At 50.9% G+C, this 17033-nt stretch overlaps 7 protein-coding genes across 7 annotated transcripts; 4 read left to right on the forward strand and 3 right to left on the reverse strand.

Annotated features, from left to right (window-relative positions):
- Positions 1-230: 230 nt before the first annotated feature.
- Aud_000221 (endonuclease III domain-containing protein) lies at positions 231-1529 on the reverse strand (the record flags this gene model as incomplete). The annotated part of the gene is made up of 1 exon (XM_043285736.1): positions 231-1529. The coding sequence occupies one exon, from the start codon at positions 1527-1529 to the stop codon at positions 231-233; it is 1299 nt and encodes a 432-aa protein (XP_043141671.1).
- A 412-nt stretch (positions 1530-1941) lies between these two features.
- pex4 (putative ubiquitin conjugating enzyme (UbcJ)) lies at positions 1942-2578 on the forward strand (the record flags this gene model as incomplete). The annotated part of the gene is made up of 2 exons (XM_043285737.1): positions 1942-2098; positions 2241-2578. 2 exons carry the CDS (start codon positions 1942-1944, stop codon positions 2576-2578), a joined length of 495 nt encoding a protein of 164 aa, XP_043141672.1.
- Positions 2579-3170: 592 nt separating this feature from the next.
- Positions 3171-4004, reverse strand: Aud_000223 (putative GPI anchored cell wall protein (Dan4); the record flags this gene model as incomplete). The annotated part of the gene is made up of 1 exon (XM_043285738.1): positions 3171-4004. One exon carries the CDS (start codon positions 4002-4004, stop codon positions 3171-3173), a length of 834 nt encoding a protein of 277 aa, XP_043141673.1.
- Positions 4005-5995: 1991 nt separating this feature from the next.
- Aud_000224 (YbhB/YbcL family Raf kinase inhibitor-like protein) lies at positions 5996-6631 on the reverse strand (the record flags this gene model as incomplete). The annotated part of the gene is made up of 1 exon (XM_043285739.1): positions 5996-6631. One exon carries the CDS (start codon positions 6629-6631, stop codon positions 5996-5998), a length of 636 nt encoding a protein of 211 aa, XP_043141674.1.
- Positions 6632-7333: 702 nt separating this feature from the next.
- On the forward strand, positions 7334-8071 carry Aud_000225 (sterol desaturase family protein; the record flags this gene model as incomplete). Its single annotated transcript, XM_043285740.1, has 1 exon — positions 7334-8071. The coding sequence occupies one exon, from the start codon at positions 7334-7336 to the stop codon at positions 8069-8071; it is 738 nt and encodes a 245-aa protein (XP_043141675.1).
- A 3357-nt stretch (positions 8072-11428) lies between these two features.
- gel1 (1,3-beta-glucanosyltransferase gel1) lies at positions 11429-12846 on the forward strand (the record flags this gene model as incomplete). Its single annotated transcript, XM_043285741.1, has 2 exons — positions 11429-12025; positions 12085-12846. The coding sequence occupies 2 exons, from the start codon at positions 11429-11431 to the stop codon at positions 12844-12846; spliced, it is 1359 nt and encodes a 452-aa protein (XP_043141676.1).
- Positions 12847-14037: 1191 nt separating this feature from the next.
- On the forward strand, positions 14038-16724 carry Aud_000227 (putative cellobiose dehydrogenase; the record flags this gene model as incomplete). Its single annotated transcript, XM_043285742.1, has 3 exons — positions 14038-16221; positions 16285-16522; positions 16570-16724. 3 exons carry the CDS (start codon positions 14038-14040, stop codon positions 16722-16724), a joined length of 2577 nt encoding a protein of 858 aa, XP_043141677.1.
- Positions 16725-17033: the final 309 nt, after the last annotated feature.

Below are 17033 nucleotides of genomic sequence, written 5' to 3' on the forward strand. Positions count from 1 at the left end.
TCAGCCGTCATGGAAACAATGGGATGAAATAGGCAGGTAAAACACGTCACATAAGAGCAGCAAGAAGCGGCAGATGCTGTCTATAAACGTGATGGAGAAGAAAGAAAGATGCTAAGTGAAGTGATTCCTTTGACCAAACATGTAAACACTGCACCCGGTACCGGGACGCGCTATCACGGGGAAATTCTAGGCTCGCATTCAATGCCTGGGGCATTCACTACCAGGGCCTTTCACACCCCCTCTACCTTGACCTTTGCTCCTCCAGACATCGAGTCATCATCCTTCATAACTTCATCCTTGAGCTTCACTCCTGCGCTCTTCTTTGAGAGAAGACCTCTGACTTCGCTCTTGCACAGCTTTGTCCCAGCAAGATCGCACTCACCACACCTCCGGCCAACAGGTAGGCAAACTGTCTGTCCTAAGCCCACAAGCAGCTTGTTGATTTCATGCCATTTATCCCTAGGGAGCCAGGACTCTAATGCCATGCGGGTCTCCTCAGGTGTCTTGGTTTTGTGCCACCCCCAAAGATTCGTGATACGGTGAACGTGCACATCAACTCCAATTCCTTCGTCCTTCCCCCAGGCAGCACTCATGCAGAGATATGCCATCTTTGGCCCCACGCCGGGAAGCTTCATGAGCTCCTCGGCGGACGAGGGTATATCCGAGTTGTACTGATCTCGGATTATCTCAGCCGCTGCCTTGATATACTTTGTTTTGTTGTTATGGAAGCCAACTGTCCTGATTAGCTCGTTGAGTTTCTCAGGAGAGACTGCCAGGATGTTCTCAAGATTCAAAGTGCTATCTCTCAGAGGCTGTGATGACTTGAGGTCAATATCTTCTTGCTCTTCTTTCTTGATTATGGGATCTTCCGCTGGGGCTCTTCCGTCCCCCAGCTCGGTGTGTAACCGCTGCATAGCCACAGCTGTCACTGTGTCCTTGGTCTGGGACGATAACATCAATGCAACAAGGGTCTGGAATCGTTTGTCTCTGGGAGACGATGATCGCCAGTAGAGTTCCGCGCAACCCATGGTATCCACAGGAGCTGTAGGGTTGTTCTCCCGCATTTTCTTGACCATGGAATAGATGGTCTCCCAGTTCGATGGCGGTTCTATCTTGATTGAACCATCATTGCCCTTGATCTTGCGGGCTGGTACACGACGTGATTTTGGTTTCGCAGGCTCCACCTTGACGGCCTCGCCTTTTGTAACGGTCCTACCGGGTGCTCGTGTCGTTCTCTTGGTGGACGGGCTGCTCGGGCTACTCTTTCTCTTTTTCAAAGGGGGTTCCAAGATATCCTCGATGTCCACAGTATCAGCTGATGAGAGCGACGAAGTATCGTCACCGTCATCCTGCTGGAACTGCGCTTCCGTCATCGTAGGCGCAGTCTCAGCATGGCCATTTGCGCTACCATTGAAAGCAAAGCGCTGAAGGACATTTGTCCTTGACGAACTACGCGTTTGGCGTCGCGTAGGAGGCGAGAGAGCCTGCAGAAAACTTGCCGTCTCTTTGGAAGTGCGCGAAGTACGCATTGTTGATTGTCTAGTTTCGTAGATGAATTTGATTATGTTTTCTCGTGTGGATAAGAGCTTCATATGAATACTGTGAAGATCCCCATACAAAGGGGCGAAATTTTAGCAGTTGGTGCTTAGCTGCTTACACATGGTTTCCCCGACCACGGAAGCCCAGACCGCGGAACTCGTCAGTAACATGGGGAAGACCCACGGCCACAGCGAGCTGAACCTCGGTGTAAGTATCCTATCGACGTTTTGGGCGAATAATTACTCCCAGAGCTGCTTCAAACTTCTCACGCCCTCTTTCATTCATTTCAATTCCAGAATCACGGTCGGGGGCCACATCCTCCCCGAAGAAGGCACTTCAAAATCCTGATCTCATTGATCCATCGATTGCGCGCGCGGCTCCCACATTCTTGGACTGCCTGCTATGGCGTCAAACTCGACGACGCAACGCCTCCTCCGCGAACTGAAAGACTACACCAAATCCCCGAACGAGGCCTTGCTCCATCTAGGTCCAGTAGATGAAGATGATCTCTTACACTGGGAAGCAGTCCTGAAGGGCGTCAAAGGCACACCATACGAAGGTGGGTTACGCGATCCAGGCGCCGGTCGCCGTCCGCCGACCGACCCTATCTACCCTCCCAATCCTCAACCGCATGCCTTCCCTTCCACATAACTTCATCTTAATTTCTGACTCAACCGTACTAACGCATACGGGTATTTCAGGCGGCCTCTGGGGTCTCAAAATCGCCATCCCACCGAACTACCCCCTCGCGCCGCCAAAAATCCACTTCACGACTCGCATCTCCCACCCCAATATCTCCTTCACAACGGGCGAGATATGTCTCACGCTCCTAACGACCGAGCACTGGAGCCCCGTCTACACACTCTCGACGACGTTAACAGCCATCCACCAGTTGCTCACTGACCCGCGGCCGGATTCGCCGCTGAACGTCGATGTGGCGGCGCTACTGCGCGACGGGGATATCCCGGCGTGGGAGAGTATCGTTCGATATTGGACTGAGGAGGAGAGATGGCAGGGGCAGGGGACTGTTAGTCGATGAGTCGAAACGCTCGAAGGGGGCGATGAGGGGTAAATACCAGTCATTTCTTGATAATTTTTTGAAGAGCGGTCGATATATCTGTTACGTATACACATTTACATACCCGACGGATCTGCAGTTGCATATACCTGTTTTTTTTCTTTCGATGCTTGTCTACATGTCTAGCGAGACCGGAAGGGGTTTCCTCGAGGAGATGTAATTATTCACTGATATGAACTATCGAACTAGATGAGACACCCATCTTCAGACGCAACTGCTTTGCAAAATATGCACGTTTATGGACAAGACAGAATCACCATGTCCTGGCAATGATAAGGAGAGACATGATCCGCTAAAAAAACAAGGTATTAACAAGAATAACCCGCCGGTATAACCATATGGACCACATATTCAAAAAGAGAGACAACAGTGGGACGCCAGAGACCATGCAAAGGATCGTAAAAGGTCGGAGTCATGTCGTAAAGTCGAAACAAAAAATATACGCCATCAGATGCAATAAAACGCAAACTGTGAGCACAACCGTAAAACCAGAATATTCGGCTTAACAGGATGATTTTGGGTTCAAGGTGACACTGCCAATTTGTCCGGCTGTCTAGAGAGCCATGGCCACGGCGGCAGCGCCTCCAAGCATGACAAGCAGCTCCTTCTGAAGACCAGTGATAGATGCGGCATTGCCGGTTTGCAGGCCGGGGGGCGGACCGGTGGTTGTAGCGCCTTGGGTGGAGCTGTCCCCCGTGGGGTAGACGACCGTCACAGCTGTGACGGTGCTCTGCTGGCCATTGGGGAGAGTGGTGGTACTCTTGTAGGTCGACGTGTAGGGGGTACGGGTGGTGGAATGCTTGCTAGTGGTTGAACCCTCGGTTGTGGAGGAGGTAGTTGTCAGAGTTGTGCCGGTTTGCGAGCTGGTAGTCGACGTGGTAGTGGTGGGACCAGCGGTGGTGGGGGGAGGAGTGCTCTGAGTAGTCGACGTCGTGGTCTCGCTTGTGGTGGTTGTAGTAGTAGGCTGCGTCTCAGTATTGGTAGGAGTGGGGTTAGAAGTCGTTGTATGTGACTCGGTGGTGGTAGGCGTTTCCGAAGTGGTCTGCTGAGTAGTGCTCGAAGGCGGCTGGGTCGTAGCAGGAGGATTGGGCGAAGACGAGGTGGCGTTGTTGCCGATGTCTCTTGCGAGGTTCAGATGTGCTGCCAGTGACCGGTCCTCTTTCTGGATGGCATCAATGGCGTCTCTGTCAGTGGGGAAGACCCCATGGCGAAATCGCTCTATGAGATGCAGAGCTCTGTGAATCGAGTTTTCATTGATGTTTTTGAGGTTCTCAGAGAAGGTATTCTCTCTAATGGCCGGCACTCGCTCGGACTGCTCGGGAGCTGGAGCTGCGATAGCTGATGACGCAGCCAGAGAGACAAAAAGCAAGCGAATTAAGCGGTTCATGATGAGTAATGTACGGACTCGAGGGACCTCGCAGTGGGTGGAGGATGGGGAGGAGAATTGAGATTGAAGTGCAGAAGATTGTCTGACTCAGCAGTAGGATGAGATGATGCGAGATGCGATGCTGTGAGACGAATGATTATCAGCTCCAATGATTAGCAACCGGTAGGCGTCAGCCAAGTTGCTTGACGAATAGCACTTGCAGCAAGGTGGACACCAATTTTGCGATGAAAAGAAGATTATATGCAAGAAAAGAAGAGGAGGAGCCCCCCCAGAAGGTGTTCGGGTCTTTTTGTTTGTTCCCGGTTTTGGGGGGCCTGAGGATGCATGATACGTAACTGTAGAAAAAAACCTAGACTAGTGAAGGCCTAAGGCTAGTAGCTACTTAGTGACTCCAAAAGTCGTTTGTTTCGGCTTTGCTTTCAGTGCGAGCATAGATAACTGACCAATCAGGACCTTGCGCCTTGGCACTATCTGTGGATCAGCCGTGGAAACCGAGAAGGACTCGGACTTGTACCACCAAAAAAAGACATCAGCAAAAACAAAGGCAGCTACCTAGCAGTAATAATAGAAGGTGGCAATGCTACAGAGTACAACTGTTTCTCATCCGACAATAAACCACTGAAATCCATTCCTTGCTTGTGCGTCTGGAAAATTAACCTCCGTTGCTGTCAATAGTACGCATCAGCTTCTGAAAACAGCCTTATCTCTCAGCATTTATCATGCTTCGGATAGCTGAAAAGTCCATCTACCCAAGTTGTTTGGATAATATTGCTCATGTTTATTATTTTTATGTCTCAGAGCGAACATGGTTATTGAACAACAATGGACACTAGAGACTAAGAATGAAACCAGGGAAAGGGGAGGGGAAAAAGGGCCAACACATCCAGTTCCAAGTTAGGAGTCGGCCTAATCCGTAACACAAAGTTCGTCAAAGATTCGGTTTCGGATGCGACATCACCGAGCCTCTCACGGCCAATCAAACAGGACACAAGCATGAGATCAGGATTACGCAAGATTTGATAGCCATCAATATCTACCAGACATACGCGACTGCATTTATTGTGATAGAGTGCAACTAAGACGCCATTAAAACCATCAGACTTTAAGTGGAATGGAAAATCCCAGGCCAGGAAAAGCAGGGCAAAGAATCCCTGGATCATGTAATGTTGAACCTGAATCGTGTGGTTGCCTCTCCTACCAACCATGATCCGGATAAGGCAGCTCATCCGCTTGATGCCGCATTAGGACAAGTTGTAACTTGCGTGGTTCCAACAGAATCCCGACCTGCTAAGTACCTATTTTTGCGGCTGTGGCTTGGCTGAGTGGAGCTACGCGCTCGATGATCCCTACTGGACTGAGAATCGCCAGGTTGTTTTCGGGTGTCAGATTAGCGGAGTTATTGCTCTACCATTATTATTGCTACACAGTTGATTAGCCCAATGTTCAACTTGTACCTCTGCAGTCTGCAGGCCATCAGCACAAGCAATTAACTAGTGCAACCCGCTACTTATGTCGTCTGATGAGATCGTCCTCGGTATTATGCAGAATGCCAAGACGTCCCTCTACCTTTTTGGTGGATGCTCATAACCCGCCATAAGGGGCCGTTCTCTCTCTAAATAATCTGAGACACTGGCACTATTTTTGCCAAAACATACTACTTTCTATAAATATCCCTATTTAAGTCTAGGACCAAAATCTAGCAGCACTATTATGAGGTTGATCCAGTCGACAAGAGCGCTCTAATGTGAGTCTTGAGCTCGTCGACTTTTGAACAATAGTACGCAGCTGACAATTCTAAGGTTCTTGATGTTGCTAGACTTTTGTAATGATTGGTCTAACAATAGAGCATGAGTTGACAAAAGGCATAATTAGAAAGCAGACAATCATAGAACGGCTTCAAGGACACAGACAGTAATATGTGCTGTCACTGCCAATCTTCAATATAGGAGCATGTCCTCCGGGAATCTCAAACCACAGCCAAACCAGACACTCTATGAACCATTCCTCACGATCGAAATACGGTTATTATTGACTATGCCCACCCAGGCTCCCCATCCGACAACCCTGCCATAGATGGCATCGGCAACCTCCCTCAGGGTCGCCCTGTCGCTCAGCCTGCTTCGATCGATCGGTGCACTCAGTGCAATGAGCTCGAAGAAATAACGATGGGGACCATCTTCCGGGTTTGATTTGGGCGGAAGATACACAGTATTGCCTCTGTTCTGCCCGTACTTGAATCCGCCTTCGAGCATATATGAGTCATTGTGCGTTCTGCTCACTTGGAAGTCGTCGTGCTCGAGTCCGGTGAAAACGCGTGGGATTCCGTAGTATAGCCCGTGGACGACCGCATGGGGAAGAGGAGCATCAGGGTCCTCGGCCACAAGAAGGTATTCTCGGATATTCCCGGCCGGAGAAGGCCATTCCAGAGCCGGAAAGAATCCTGCTCCATCTTTCATGTGGTCAACACCCAGAGGCGAGCCTGATGGGCCAATCTCGGAACAATTGAGTGGAATCGTGGGGTACGGGAAGTTGACAAAAGCTGGCCCACTTGTGAATAGCTTTTCATATTGGGCCCTGGCGCTGACTACCAGCATAAGGCAGCTGAACATGAAAGCCATAAGATGCATCTGCGAGTAACGGTCAGAAGTCTCCGCTCGCCAGGCAACGCGACTGTCATACCTTTATCGATTGTTATCTTTCAAAAGCGAGGTTCTTGAAAAGATGACTTTGGAAGGATAAGCTGTGAAGCAGTTTGTGTTTCAAAGCGCGAGCAGTGTTGGCGTGATTGAGGAACAATTCCAGCCTTTTGCTGGAACGAGGTATAGAGGACATTTTGCAACAGTAGCTATGGAAAGAGCAGAACTACCTGCATATGGAAGCTGCTGTTAAGGAGCAACACGAACACGTGCTGGCGCTTTCTTCCCATGAACGCCTGACCAGCATGTCCTTTTGACTTAACAATCGCAGTATAAAGTGGCAGACTGGAGTGTTGTCCTCAGGAACAGATGAACTCATTAGTATCTATTGTGTTTATTTGGATGCGGGTTGTTGATCGTGTTCGGCTATCGCAGGAACCCCAGACGTGCGGGGATCAATGTGGATCTTCGTCCATATGATGTTGAAGCTTACCGAGGCAACACCTTGACATCTCCAGATTCTCATATGATATTACATTCACAGATGTGATATAAACCATGCATTATAGATAGAACTTGTCGAGAATCTCTCTGATCATCAGACTACATTCTCACTACGTCCTTCCATCTGCCACAAGCTTCCCGGATTCGCTTCTGTTTAGCAGCGGAACCATTATCCTCGAAATCTTCAATATGGAAAGCATGTGGAAAGAAATTGTCGCCTCGTATCCTCCGCAGGCAATTGAATTTGTTGGCACAGTGCTGATCCAAGTCATCTCCTTTTGGCTTCCATCTCTCTGCTACCTCTCCTTAGATGCCTGGTTCCCGTCCTTCTCGCAACGGCACAAATTGCAACCAGCACCCAGACAGCCTAGCCGACGTGATATCTGGCAATGCTTCGTGGTAGTCGCGCAGAACTCGGTGCTGTCCATGGGCCTGCATCTCTTCCAAATTTTTGTTCTCAAACGGGGGACTTCAGCATTTCGAATCCAACCCTCATTGCCACCCCTAGCCGAATTTCTTCGTGACTTCATTCTGAGTCTCCTTCTGAGAGAGGCGCTCTTCTATTACAGTCACCGTTTCCTTCACCGTCCGTTCTTCTACACCAGAATCCACAAGCGCCATCATAAATTCACAGCGCCCATCGCACTGGCAGCGCAGTATGCACATCCCATCGAACACATTGTGGCCAATACGCTTCCAATTACTTTGCCACCGCAAATCCTAAGGAGTCATATCCTTACCTTCTGGGCCTTCCTGGCTTACGAGCTCGCCAACACCGCGACCGTACATAGTGGGTACGATTTCTTCAAAAACAAGGCGAAAATGCACGACTTGCATCATGAGAAGTTCAACTTGAACTATGGTTCCATCGGCCTTTTAGATTGGCTACATGGGACTGATAAGCTCGAAAAGAAACGGAACGAATAGTGGTAATCGAGGCAGGCATATGGTTGTGAGGCTGCGACAAAAAGGTCAAAATGTATATCTATCTCAGCAGTCTGTGCTTCGGCAAGTTGTCAAATCTTCATTCATGTGATACCGGGCGTCAAAACCCTTGCATGCTCATTAGTGGTCATGAAGCCTTGACATCTCTTGTTCTGCCGTGTCTTATCCTATACCATGGCAGCCAGTTTCCCACAGTATCCTGCAATACGTACTCACTACCCAATGCCTCGCTTGCCTCCCTCCTAGCGCACTCACCTGCCATAGTCCCGCATATCGCGCTGCAAACGCCAGGTTGGGACCTGATCCCGACAAGTTAACGGCCTCCTCATCGAAACCGCGTTCGTCGGTCTTCCAACCCGCTCGGTGATAGACTCTGACCACCATAGCGCCCCTAAGCCCAGGTTATTCTGCAAAGAAACACGACAGTTTTTCGACAAGCCGTTCATTATTTGCCCAACCTCGCAGATGCTACGTCAATGCCGTGCCTTTCGCGAGCCCCGTCGTTCCGAGTGGGTGACCCTTCGAAATCAAATCACCGGAGGGGTTTAACTCGTAAGCCTTCCTGGAGCCGCAAACTCAAGCGCATCAGGAGGATCAATTTCTTAGTTGACAAGCAGTCGTGTCGCTCGTAGATATTGATCTCGAGAGGCGTAACTCCAACCTCAGCCATCACCCTTCGCGCTGCCCGCTGTGTCATATCGTAACCGATCAGCAAGCGGGGATATGTTTATGTGTTGATGCCCATGGGCTGACAAGTACGCGCTGATAGCAGTACCCAGTAGGAGATATTGCGATCTATGTTTGACCATCCGTCGCCAGCTTGATATTCACCTGTCCTGCATTACTATCAGCTAATTCAAGTTTTTGCAGTCTTGAAATATCGCTTTTGGCATAGAAAAGCAATGAACACAGAGTCTATACGTCTTGGTTTTGTACTCGCCCAATTCTGTAAATATGCTCTTGGCTCTGGGGCTGCCACCGGGACGAGAATTTCCTGGAATAAGCTATAGTTATATGCTAAGCATTTTGGAAATTAATTACCGATGTTTTGTATTCTGTCAGAGCAAGTAGTATCCAGATTCTGTGCATCGCTCGTTTACGCAAATGGTTGTTAGAGAGGTGTTAGTCAAGACGGGCTTTCCATTTGCCGCAGTTATATATCTCCGATTTGATGACAGCGCCGCTTTTTTCCAACAGTCTTTATTCGACTAATACTTCAGTCAGGACAGACATCAAATTTGCCAGAGACTTATGAATCATTCTCGAAGACAAAAAGTGAAAAATCGCCTGTAAGAAAGAAAGATAGCCAATCGAGTCCTTTGACTAACTAATTGTTCGAGGACAGGGCTAGGCTTTAGCGGTGGGATCCCTAAAGTGTTGCCGGCAGGTCTAGACCAACCAGGACAAGCCAGGCTGCCACAATACTCCGTCTGCTCTTAAATTAGGCATGAGATGGGATTCATCAAAAGAATTCATTGTGCTTCGTTCCACTTAAGGATATCAAGAGTTTCAGAATGAAATATTAGCTAAGAGACCAATAACGATTAACCTCCATAGCACTCCTTTTTATTATGATTGTCAAGTGAGCGGGAGATAAGAGGGCTGTGCTTGATATACTAACCCGAATCGGGCCTGAATTCATGTACTTCTCCAGAGAGTATCAAGTCTAATATTTCAAGAAGGACGTGTTGAATCCCAGATACTCCGTACATTTGTGTGATAACATGAAACATGCTCTACCAATCTTTGTCTTGGAATGTGGTCGTTTTCTGCCCAATCAGAGAGGCGGAGTCCAGATTCTTCTCAGCGGCTGGTGGCGTCAATCCATGGACGCCAATGACGCCAATCTTTGCCTATTTTTGGCCAGAGTATCAGAGGATACTTCAAGCAGTGGTCTGTCTTTCACTTTTTGTTGACACCTGAGACCAGACATCAAACGATATTCGAATGTCTTTGCATTAGAGGTTTCTTTTATTTAGCTTTTCTGTGATGGGTCAACAGCTAGTATTGTCATGTAAGTAATCTAGGACCTACTGGTAGTTAAGCAAGGACAATGTTCCACAGCCGGACCACGACACAAACGCTGAGGCACTGTTTGTATGTGCTGGCAAGTCAGGTGCAATTTCAGAATCTAGCGATTGGACCTGGAGAGATAGACCGATGAATTTATGATCAGATTACCTCCCTACCTCAAGAGTGAGCCATGAATGCCATATCAGTACCCAGCCGGATAGCTTTCCCGCCTCTGTCGGGACTGCTAAGAAAGGTGGGTTTATTACCACAAGCCGAAACCGTACATGATTCTCAACCCTACGTCTAATGCATAGGATTTATACAACTATGATACTGCTCAGAGCATTACACACAGATAGAACGTAATGCAACCATAGCAGCAAAGCAACAGCAACAGCCACCATTATTCAGGGTCTCAGGGACTGAGCCCTTATTTGTGAGGCCTGAGGGGCGATACGCCAAAGCTCCACTAGCCCCTGGGCGATTCCCCACCGCGGCACCCAACAGGGTCAATCATCATCAAGCTGCAGTGCCGTGACTGACTGCTCTTCGGATCATTCTCTTCTGGTGGGAATTGTAAATTGTCAGTTGAGAATGTTTCAGAACCTCTGCTCAACTTGGATGGAAAGTAGAGAGGTAGTACTCTGCAATTTGCCACCCAATGATAATAACCATCTGCACAGTTGAATACATTCCCTTCACAGTTTTAAGTCTTTCACGCTTGGCCGATCGGATGATCTTGGGGTCTTTTGCGCCCATGATCCACAAGAGTGTCAGACAAGGCCCATTCTTGTTCCCCACATTGCTTGTTGATGGCCACTGAGATGGTCAGGGCAGACTTCCTTTGTCAATCAAGTGCAGAGTGATGACGAGTCCTGTGTGTCTACTGCGAATGTGGAAGGTTATCCCTGTGTATGTAAAAGTATTACCACTTCCAGTGCTATTCTTATCCACTGGCACCCCAGGCCCTGGGAATAATACCGTAATTCTATTTGCGTTCCCTGTTTCTCTCAGGGATGGGTCCTGGTTGGTTTTAAGGTCCTGCCACCCTTCCTGGGTATCCCATAGTTGACTGCTCTCCCTGCCTCTTTTGTTCTCTTTCTCCTGCATATCCCTTCGGTCGTTCACATCCTTCTTCCTTTCTTTTCTCCATTCCTTTGTACCTCTATTAATCCTCGATATCGTCACTCGCTAGACTATACAATCTTCTCCATTTCTCCTTCCCATTCGTCCTTCGCTGACATTGACTTCTGTTAATCCACGGTCTTGCCATTCTCTTCGAGCCGTCTACCTATCTGATTCTCTGACGAATACACATCACTCATAATGAAGGCCTCTGCTGTTGCTGCGGCTCTCGCCGTCGGTGCCTCCAATGTTCTGGCAGCCCCCTCCATCCAGGCCCGTGACGACATCACTCCCATCACCGTCAAGGGTAATGCCTTCTTCAAGGGAGATGACCGTTTCTATATTCGCGGTGTCGACTACCAGCCCGGTGGCTCCTCGGACCTGGCTGACCCCATCGCTGATGCCAATGGTTGCAAGCGTGACATTGCCAAGTTCAAGGAGCTCGGTCTGAACACCATCCGTGTCTACTCGGTCGACAACTCTAAGAACCACGACGAGTGTATGAATGCCCTGGCTGATGCTGGCATCTACCTGGTGCTCGATGTCAACACTCCCAAGTACTCCATCAACCGTTCCAAGCCTAAGGAGTCGTACAACGATGTCTACCTCCAGTACATCTTCGCTACCGTTGATGCTTTCGCCGGTTACAAGAACACCCTCGCTTTCTTCTCCGGTAACGAGGTTATCAACGACGGCCCTTCTTCCTCTGCTGCTCCCTATGTCAAGGCCGTCACTCGTGATCTGCGTCAGTACATCCGTAGCCGCAACTACCGTTCGATTCCTGTCGGCTACTCTGCTGTAAGTTCCTCTTTACACACTGATTTCTCGTGCGCTCTTGTTGACTGGTCCAATTCTAGGCCGATATCGACACCAACCGTCTTCAAATGGCTCAATATATGAATTGCGGTTCCGATGACGAGCGCAGTGACTTCTTCGCTTTCAACGACTACTCCTGGTGCGATCCCTCCTCTTTCACAACCTCCGGTTGGGATCAGAAGGTGAAGAACTTCACTGGCTACGGTCTTCCTCTCTTCCTGTCCGAGTACGGCTGCAACACCAACAAGCGTCAATTCCAAGAAGTCGGCTCCCTCTACAACACGGATATGACTGGTGTCTACTCTGGTGGTCTCGTGTACGAGTACTCTCAAGAAGCCAGCAACTACGGTCTGGTGGAGATTAGCGGCAACAACGTCAAAGAGCTGTCCGATTTCGACGCTCTGAAGACCGCGTTCCAAAAGACCTCCAACCCCTCCGGCGATGGCAACTACAACAAGACTGGTGGTGCCAACCCTTGCCCCGCCAAGGACTCCCCCAACTGGGACGTTGACAACGATGTTCTGCCTGCCATCCCCGAGCCTGCCAAGAAGTACATGACCGAGGGTGCTGGCAAGGGCCCTGGTTTTGGCGGCTCTGGCAGCCAGGACCGTGGTACCCAGTCTACTGCCACTGCTGCGCCCGGATCTGGCTCTTCCACTGGAAGCAGCAGCAGCGGCACCTCCACTTCTTCCAAGGGCGCTGCAGCTGGCCTGACTGTCCCTAGCCTGACCATGGCTCCCGTTGTCGTCGGTGCGGTTTCTCTCCTATCCACCGTCTTCGGCGCTGGCCTCGTCCTTTTGTAATTTCTTGTTCTCATACCCTTTTGAACAACTTGTCCTATTGCCATGGTTTTTTTCTGTTCGTCTTTACTTCGATTCTTTGGGCACCCGATCGGTCTAGAACGGGGGGATTGTATTCGATTGATGAATTATCCGTGGTGTTATTTCACAACCCAGCGAGAAAGACTCGGGAAAATGTACAGTTTAGGTTGGCTTCTCTTGGCCTCTTATAGATTAATTGAATGACCCAATTTTCAACTTTTTACCTTGCTGGTCAACGATTTTGCAGTGATCGCCTGCTGCCTGTGCCCTTGGCAGCGACCGACCCACCTCCCATCAAACCACGGAAGATTCCTCAGAGACGAGACGATTGCTGCGAGCCTGTCGGTAGGGCTGTTAGTCAAGCCTAGTGTTAACAGGATAAGCTCTCCCCAGAAATCATACTATTCTGACCGACCTCTAGTAATCTCACACAAGCCGACTACGGACATTTTCCATCGGCACCAGTTTCAATCTCCTAATATCAAGATATTATGGTTCCGGGTTGTGTCAGCTCCGGACACGCTCTCATCAGCATCCTGACTCGGTCGGCCAATCAACCACCACGCTTTATTGATCCATCCACTTGATACTCAACGTCCTGGAGGGGAACTGTTTCGATTAGATGGAAAGGTGGGCAATATCGGTATTGAGGGTTAACGGCTCAAACGACCGACGTTGAAATATGAAACCAGACTTATCTAGCTCCTCCTTAGCGCGTCCCACTCGGTGCAGGTGGACGTTTTGCTGGCGCTGCTTATTTCCTGCTGGCGTATGCAACCTTCGTTCCATCGGAGAAGCAGTTATGCTCTTGTCGATTTCGATCTAGCCTAGCCGTCGATGAGCCCACCGGTTTAATTCTTCCAATCCACTGGGTGCCGTCCTTGATTTCTCGGTCGTTTTCCGGTGCAGGGCCAGTCCATGCTTGAGGGACAGATGGTTGTGTATATGAATGATGTCCTCGCCGCGATGGCTGTTCATTCAATCTATCATTTATCCGTTCATTCTTTTGTTTGTTTCTCTTCTTTCCTTTCGGCAATTCTAGCCGTCATTCGCTTTGGGCTGCTGCTGGGTCGGCTATCCCGTTCCTTCCATTCATTATCAGGTTTTGTCTTTAGCATACGCCGGCTGTTTGCGACTTTGCTTCCTTTGTCGAACTGATCGACCGAAGATAAAATGCGTTCCTTTCTTTTCGGTGGCTTCGTAGCCTTGAGCTCGACGCTCGGCGCCTTTGCGGCAAACTACAATTCCTCCGCCTACAGTGACGCGGCATCCGGGATCGACTTTCAGAGATGGTGCGATGAGGCCACTGGATTCTGCTTCGGTCTGGCCCTCCCGGAAACCGTAGGAACCGACTTTGTCGGTCAACTGGTGGTCCCGCTGGACAGCTCAAAAGGATGGGGTGGTGTCAGTCTGGGTGGCTCCATGACCTCTGCTCTTCTGATCGCTGCCTGGCCAAATGGTAACTCGGTTGTCTCGAGTCTGCGCAAGACAACCAACTACGCCAACCCGGAAGTATACAGCGGCGGCGCCAGTCTCACCGAGATCGCCGAGGGCACTTCCGTCAATAGCACTCATCTCACTTATACTTTCCTTTGCAGCGGCTGCATCCTCGGACAACCAGCGACATTCGACGCCAGCGATGAAACGTACTTCCTTGGCTGGGCCCTCAGCAAGACCAGCCCTACCACTCCTGCCTCGCCTTCTTCGGCGCTGACATACCATGCCGCTGGCTTTGGTAGCTTTGAGATGCTCCTCGGCCAGGCCAAGTCCTCCAAGTACTCCACCTGGGCTGCCATGGCCAAGTCGACCGGCGGGTCGCCCTCCAGCACTCCTTCCGCGTCTGCGTCCGTCACCGCGTCCCCTAGTCGCAGCCCTGTTGCCAGCGTGACCCCGACGGTTTCGAACTCAACATACGACTACATCGTTGTGGGAGGGGGTGCGGCTGGTATCGTGGCTGCGGAACGCCTGGCGGAGACAAACAAGCGCGTTCTGCTGATCGAGCGTGGAGTTGCCCCGACGGTCGAGATGGGTGCATCTGACGCTCTTGCATGGAACAAGACCCTGGCGCCAGTGGATATCCCGGCCCTGAACCAGGCACTTACCAGTCTTGGTGTCGTTGGGGATTACCTGTGTTCAGATACGGCCGGTATGGCGGGATGCGTTCTCGGAGGTGGCACGATCGTCAACGCGATGGCCTTGATTTATCCACAGGAAGCAGACTTTGACGACAAGTGGCCTACCGGCTGGAAATGGCAAGATGTCAAGAGTGCCGCTGCCCGCTTCTACGAGAGAAACCCGGGAAGTCTCCTCCCGTCCGCTGACGGCCGCCGATACGATCAGGGCATGTACACCGTGCTGTCTTCCTTTTTGAGTGGCCTCGGATGGAAGTCGGTTGATCAGCACAAGCAGCCCAATGAGAAGCACAAGGCGTTCAGCTACCCATCCTGGTCGGTCGCCAATGGCATCCGAGCTGGTCCTGTGCGCTCCTACCTCCCTTTGGTCCAGAACAAGGACAACTTCACCCTGCGTCTGCAGACGACGGTCCGCCGTCTGATTCGCACTGGCGGCCACGTCACCGGTGTCGAGGTTCAGAACGCTTCGGGAGGTATTGAGCTCATCCAGATCCGTCCTGGTGGCAAGGTCATCCTCGCTGCCGGTGCTCTGTCCACACCTCGCATCCTCTTCAACTCTGGCATCGGCCCTGCCAAGCAGATCAAGACTGTCCAGAGCGGCAGCACCGGAATCACCCTCCCCGCTCAGAAGGACTGGATCAACCTCCCAGTTGGCCACAACCTCAAGGACCACCCCATGTTCACCGTCAAAGTCAACACCGGCGCCAACTTCACGGCCTTCAACACCTCCAGCGTCATCCCCGCCACCAACTCCCTCGCGCAGCGCATGTACGCCAGCGGCTCCGGCATCCTAACCCAGGGCGGCCACCGCCTGCAATTCTGGACCTCAAACGTCGCCAGCGACGGCGTCACCCGCTTCTACCAGGCCTCCTGCAGCCCCGGCGGCAACGGCATCATCACCATGAAGCTGTACCTGACGCACGGCGCCACCTCTTCCGGCGTCCTAGGCATCAACGCCGCCGGCTCCACAACCATCGAAACCGACCCCTTACTGCAGACAGCTGAGGACAAGGAGGCCCTTACATCGTTCCTGCAGGAGCTCCTTGATGACCTCAAGAAAGCTTCCTACACCGTCCAGGGGTCCACCTCCGCGGCCGACATCCTCGCCAAAATGACAAGCGGCGATCACTTCGTCGGGACAGCCAAAATGGGCACCGATGACGGCCGCCGCAACGGGACCTCCGTCGTGGACACCAACGCCAAGGTCTACGGCACCGACAATTTGGTACGTTCTTTCTATAACCCCCCGCCCCCGCCCCCGCCCCCGATTCTATACTGACACAAATAGTACATCGTCGACGCGAGTATTCACCCGGACTTGCCTACCGGCAACACCCAGGCCATCGTCATGATCGCCGCCGAGGCCGCCGTCGCCCGCATCCTTGCGCAGGGCAGCGGCCCCAGCTCCTCCAGCGTGGCTGTTACCGCCCCGAGCCAGAACGCCGCCATTGCGGCTTCTGTTTCTGCTTCTGCGTCCATCACTGAGACTGCAGTCCCTGTTCCTGTTCCTACCGGTGGTCAGGAATGTCCGCTAGAGTCGTGACCTCCGCTGCGGCGGCTACCGAACCCGAAGCTGCAGCTACTCCTACGACGAGCAAGGCCGAGGGTGCTGGCGGTGGTGTGGTCATTGTCACGGAGTGGGTGACGTCTGTGGATGTGGTTACTGTGACTAAACATGTTCTTGTGACTGCTACTACGACCGTTACTGTTCTGCCTACGTTAGCGTAGGACAGGCACTCTGAGGAAAAACGGCCCTTGTTTAGCTCCACTGTAGCGATATACTAGATATATAGCTGATTGAACACAGGAGTCTTCTATATTATAATCTAGTGCAAACTCACTCAAGCCCACAATCTATTTCTCATTTACAGGAATATAACGCTCATGATCATGGTCATAGTCATGGTCATGGTCCTGTTATCCCACGGACAAAAACCTTGTATGGTATAAACACGAAACCCCCCCAAACCCCCCGAAACCAAAAAGACAAGAAATCATCACATCGTAATCATCATCATCAGCTCATCATCAGCGAGA

The sequence above is a fragment of the Aspergillus udagawae genome (genome assembly GCF_001078395.1).
Source record: "Aspergillus udagawae IFM 46973 DNA, scaffold_1, whole genome shotgun sequence".
NCBI classification, from domain to species: Eukaryota; Fungi; Ascomycota; class Eurotiomycetes; order Eurotiales; family Aspergillaceae; genus Aspergillus; species Aspergillus udagawae.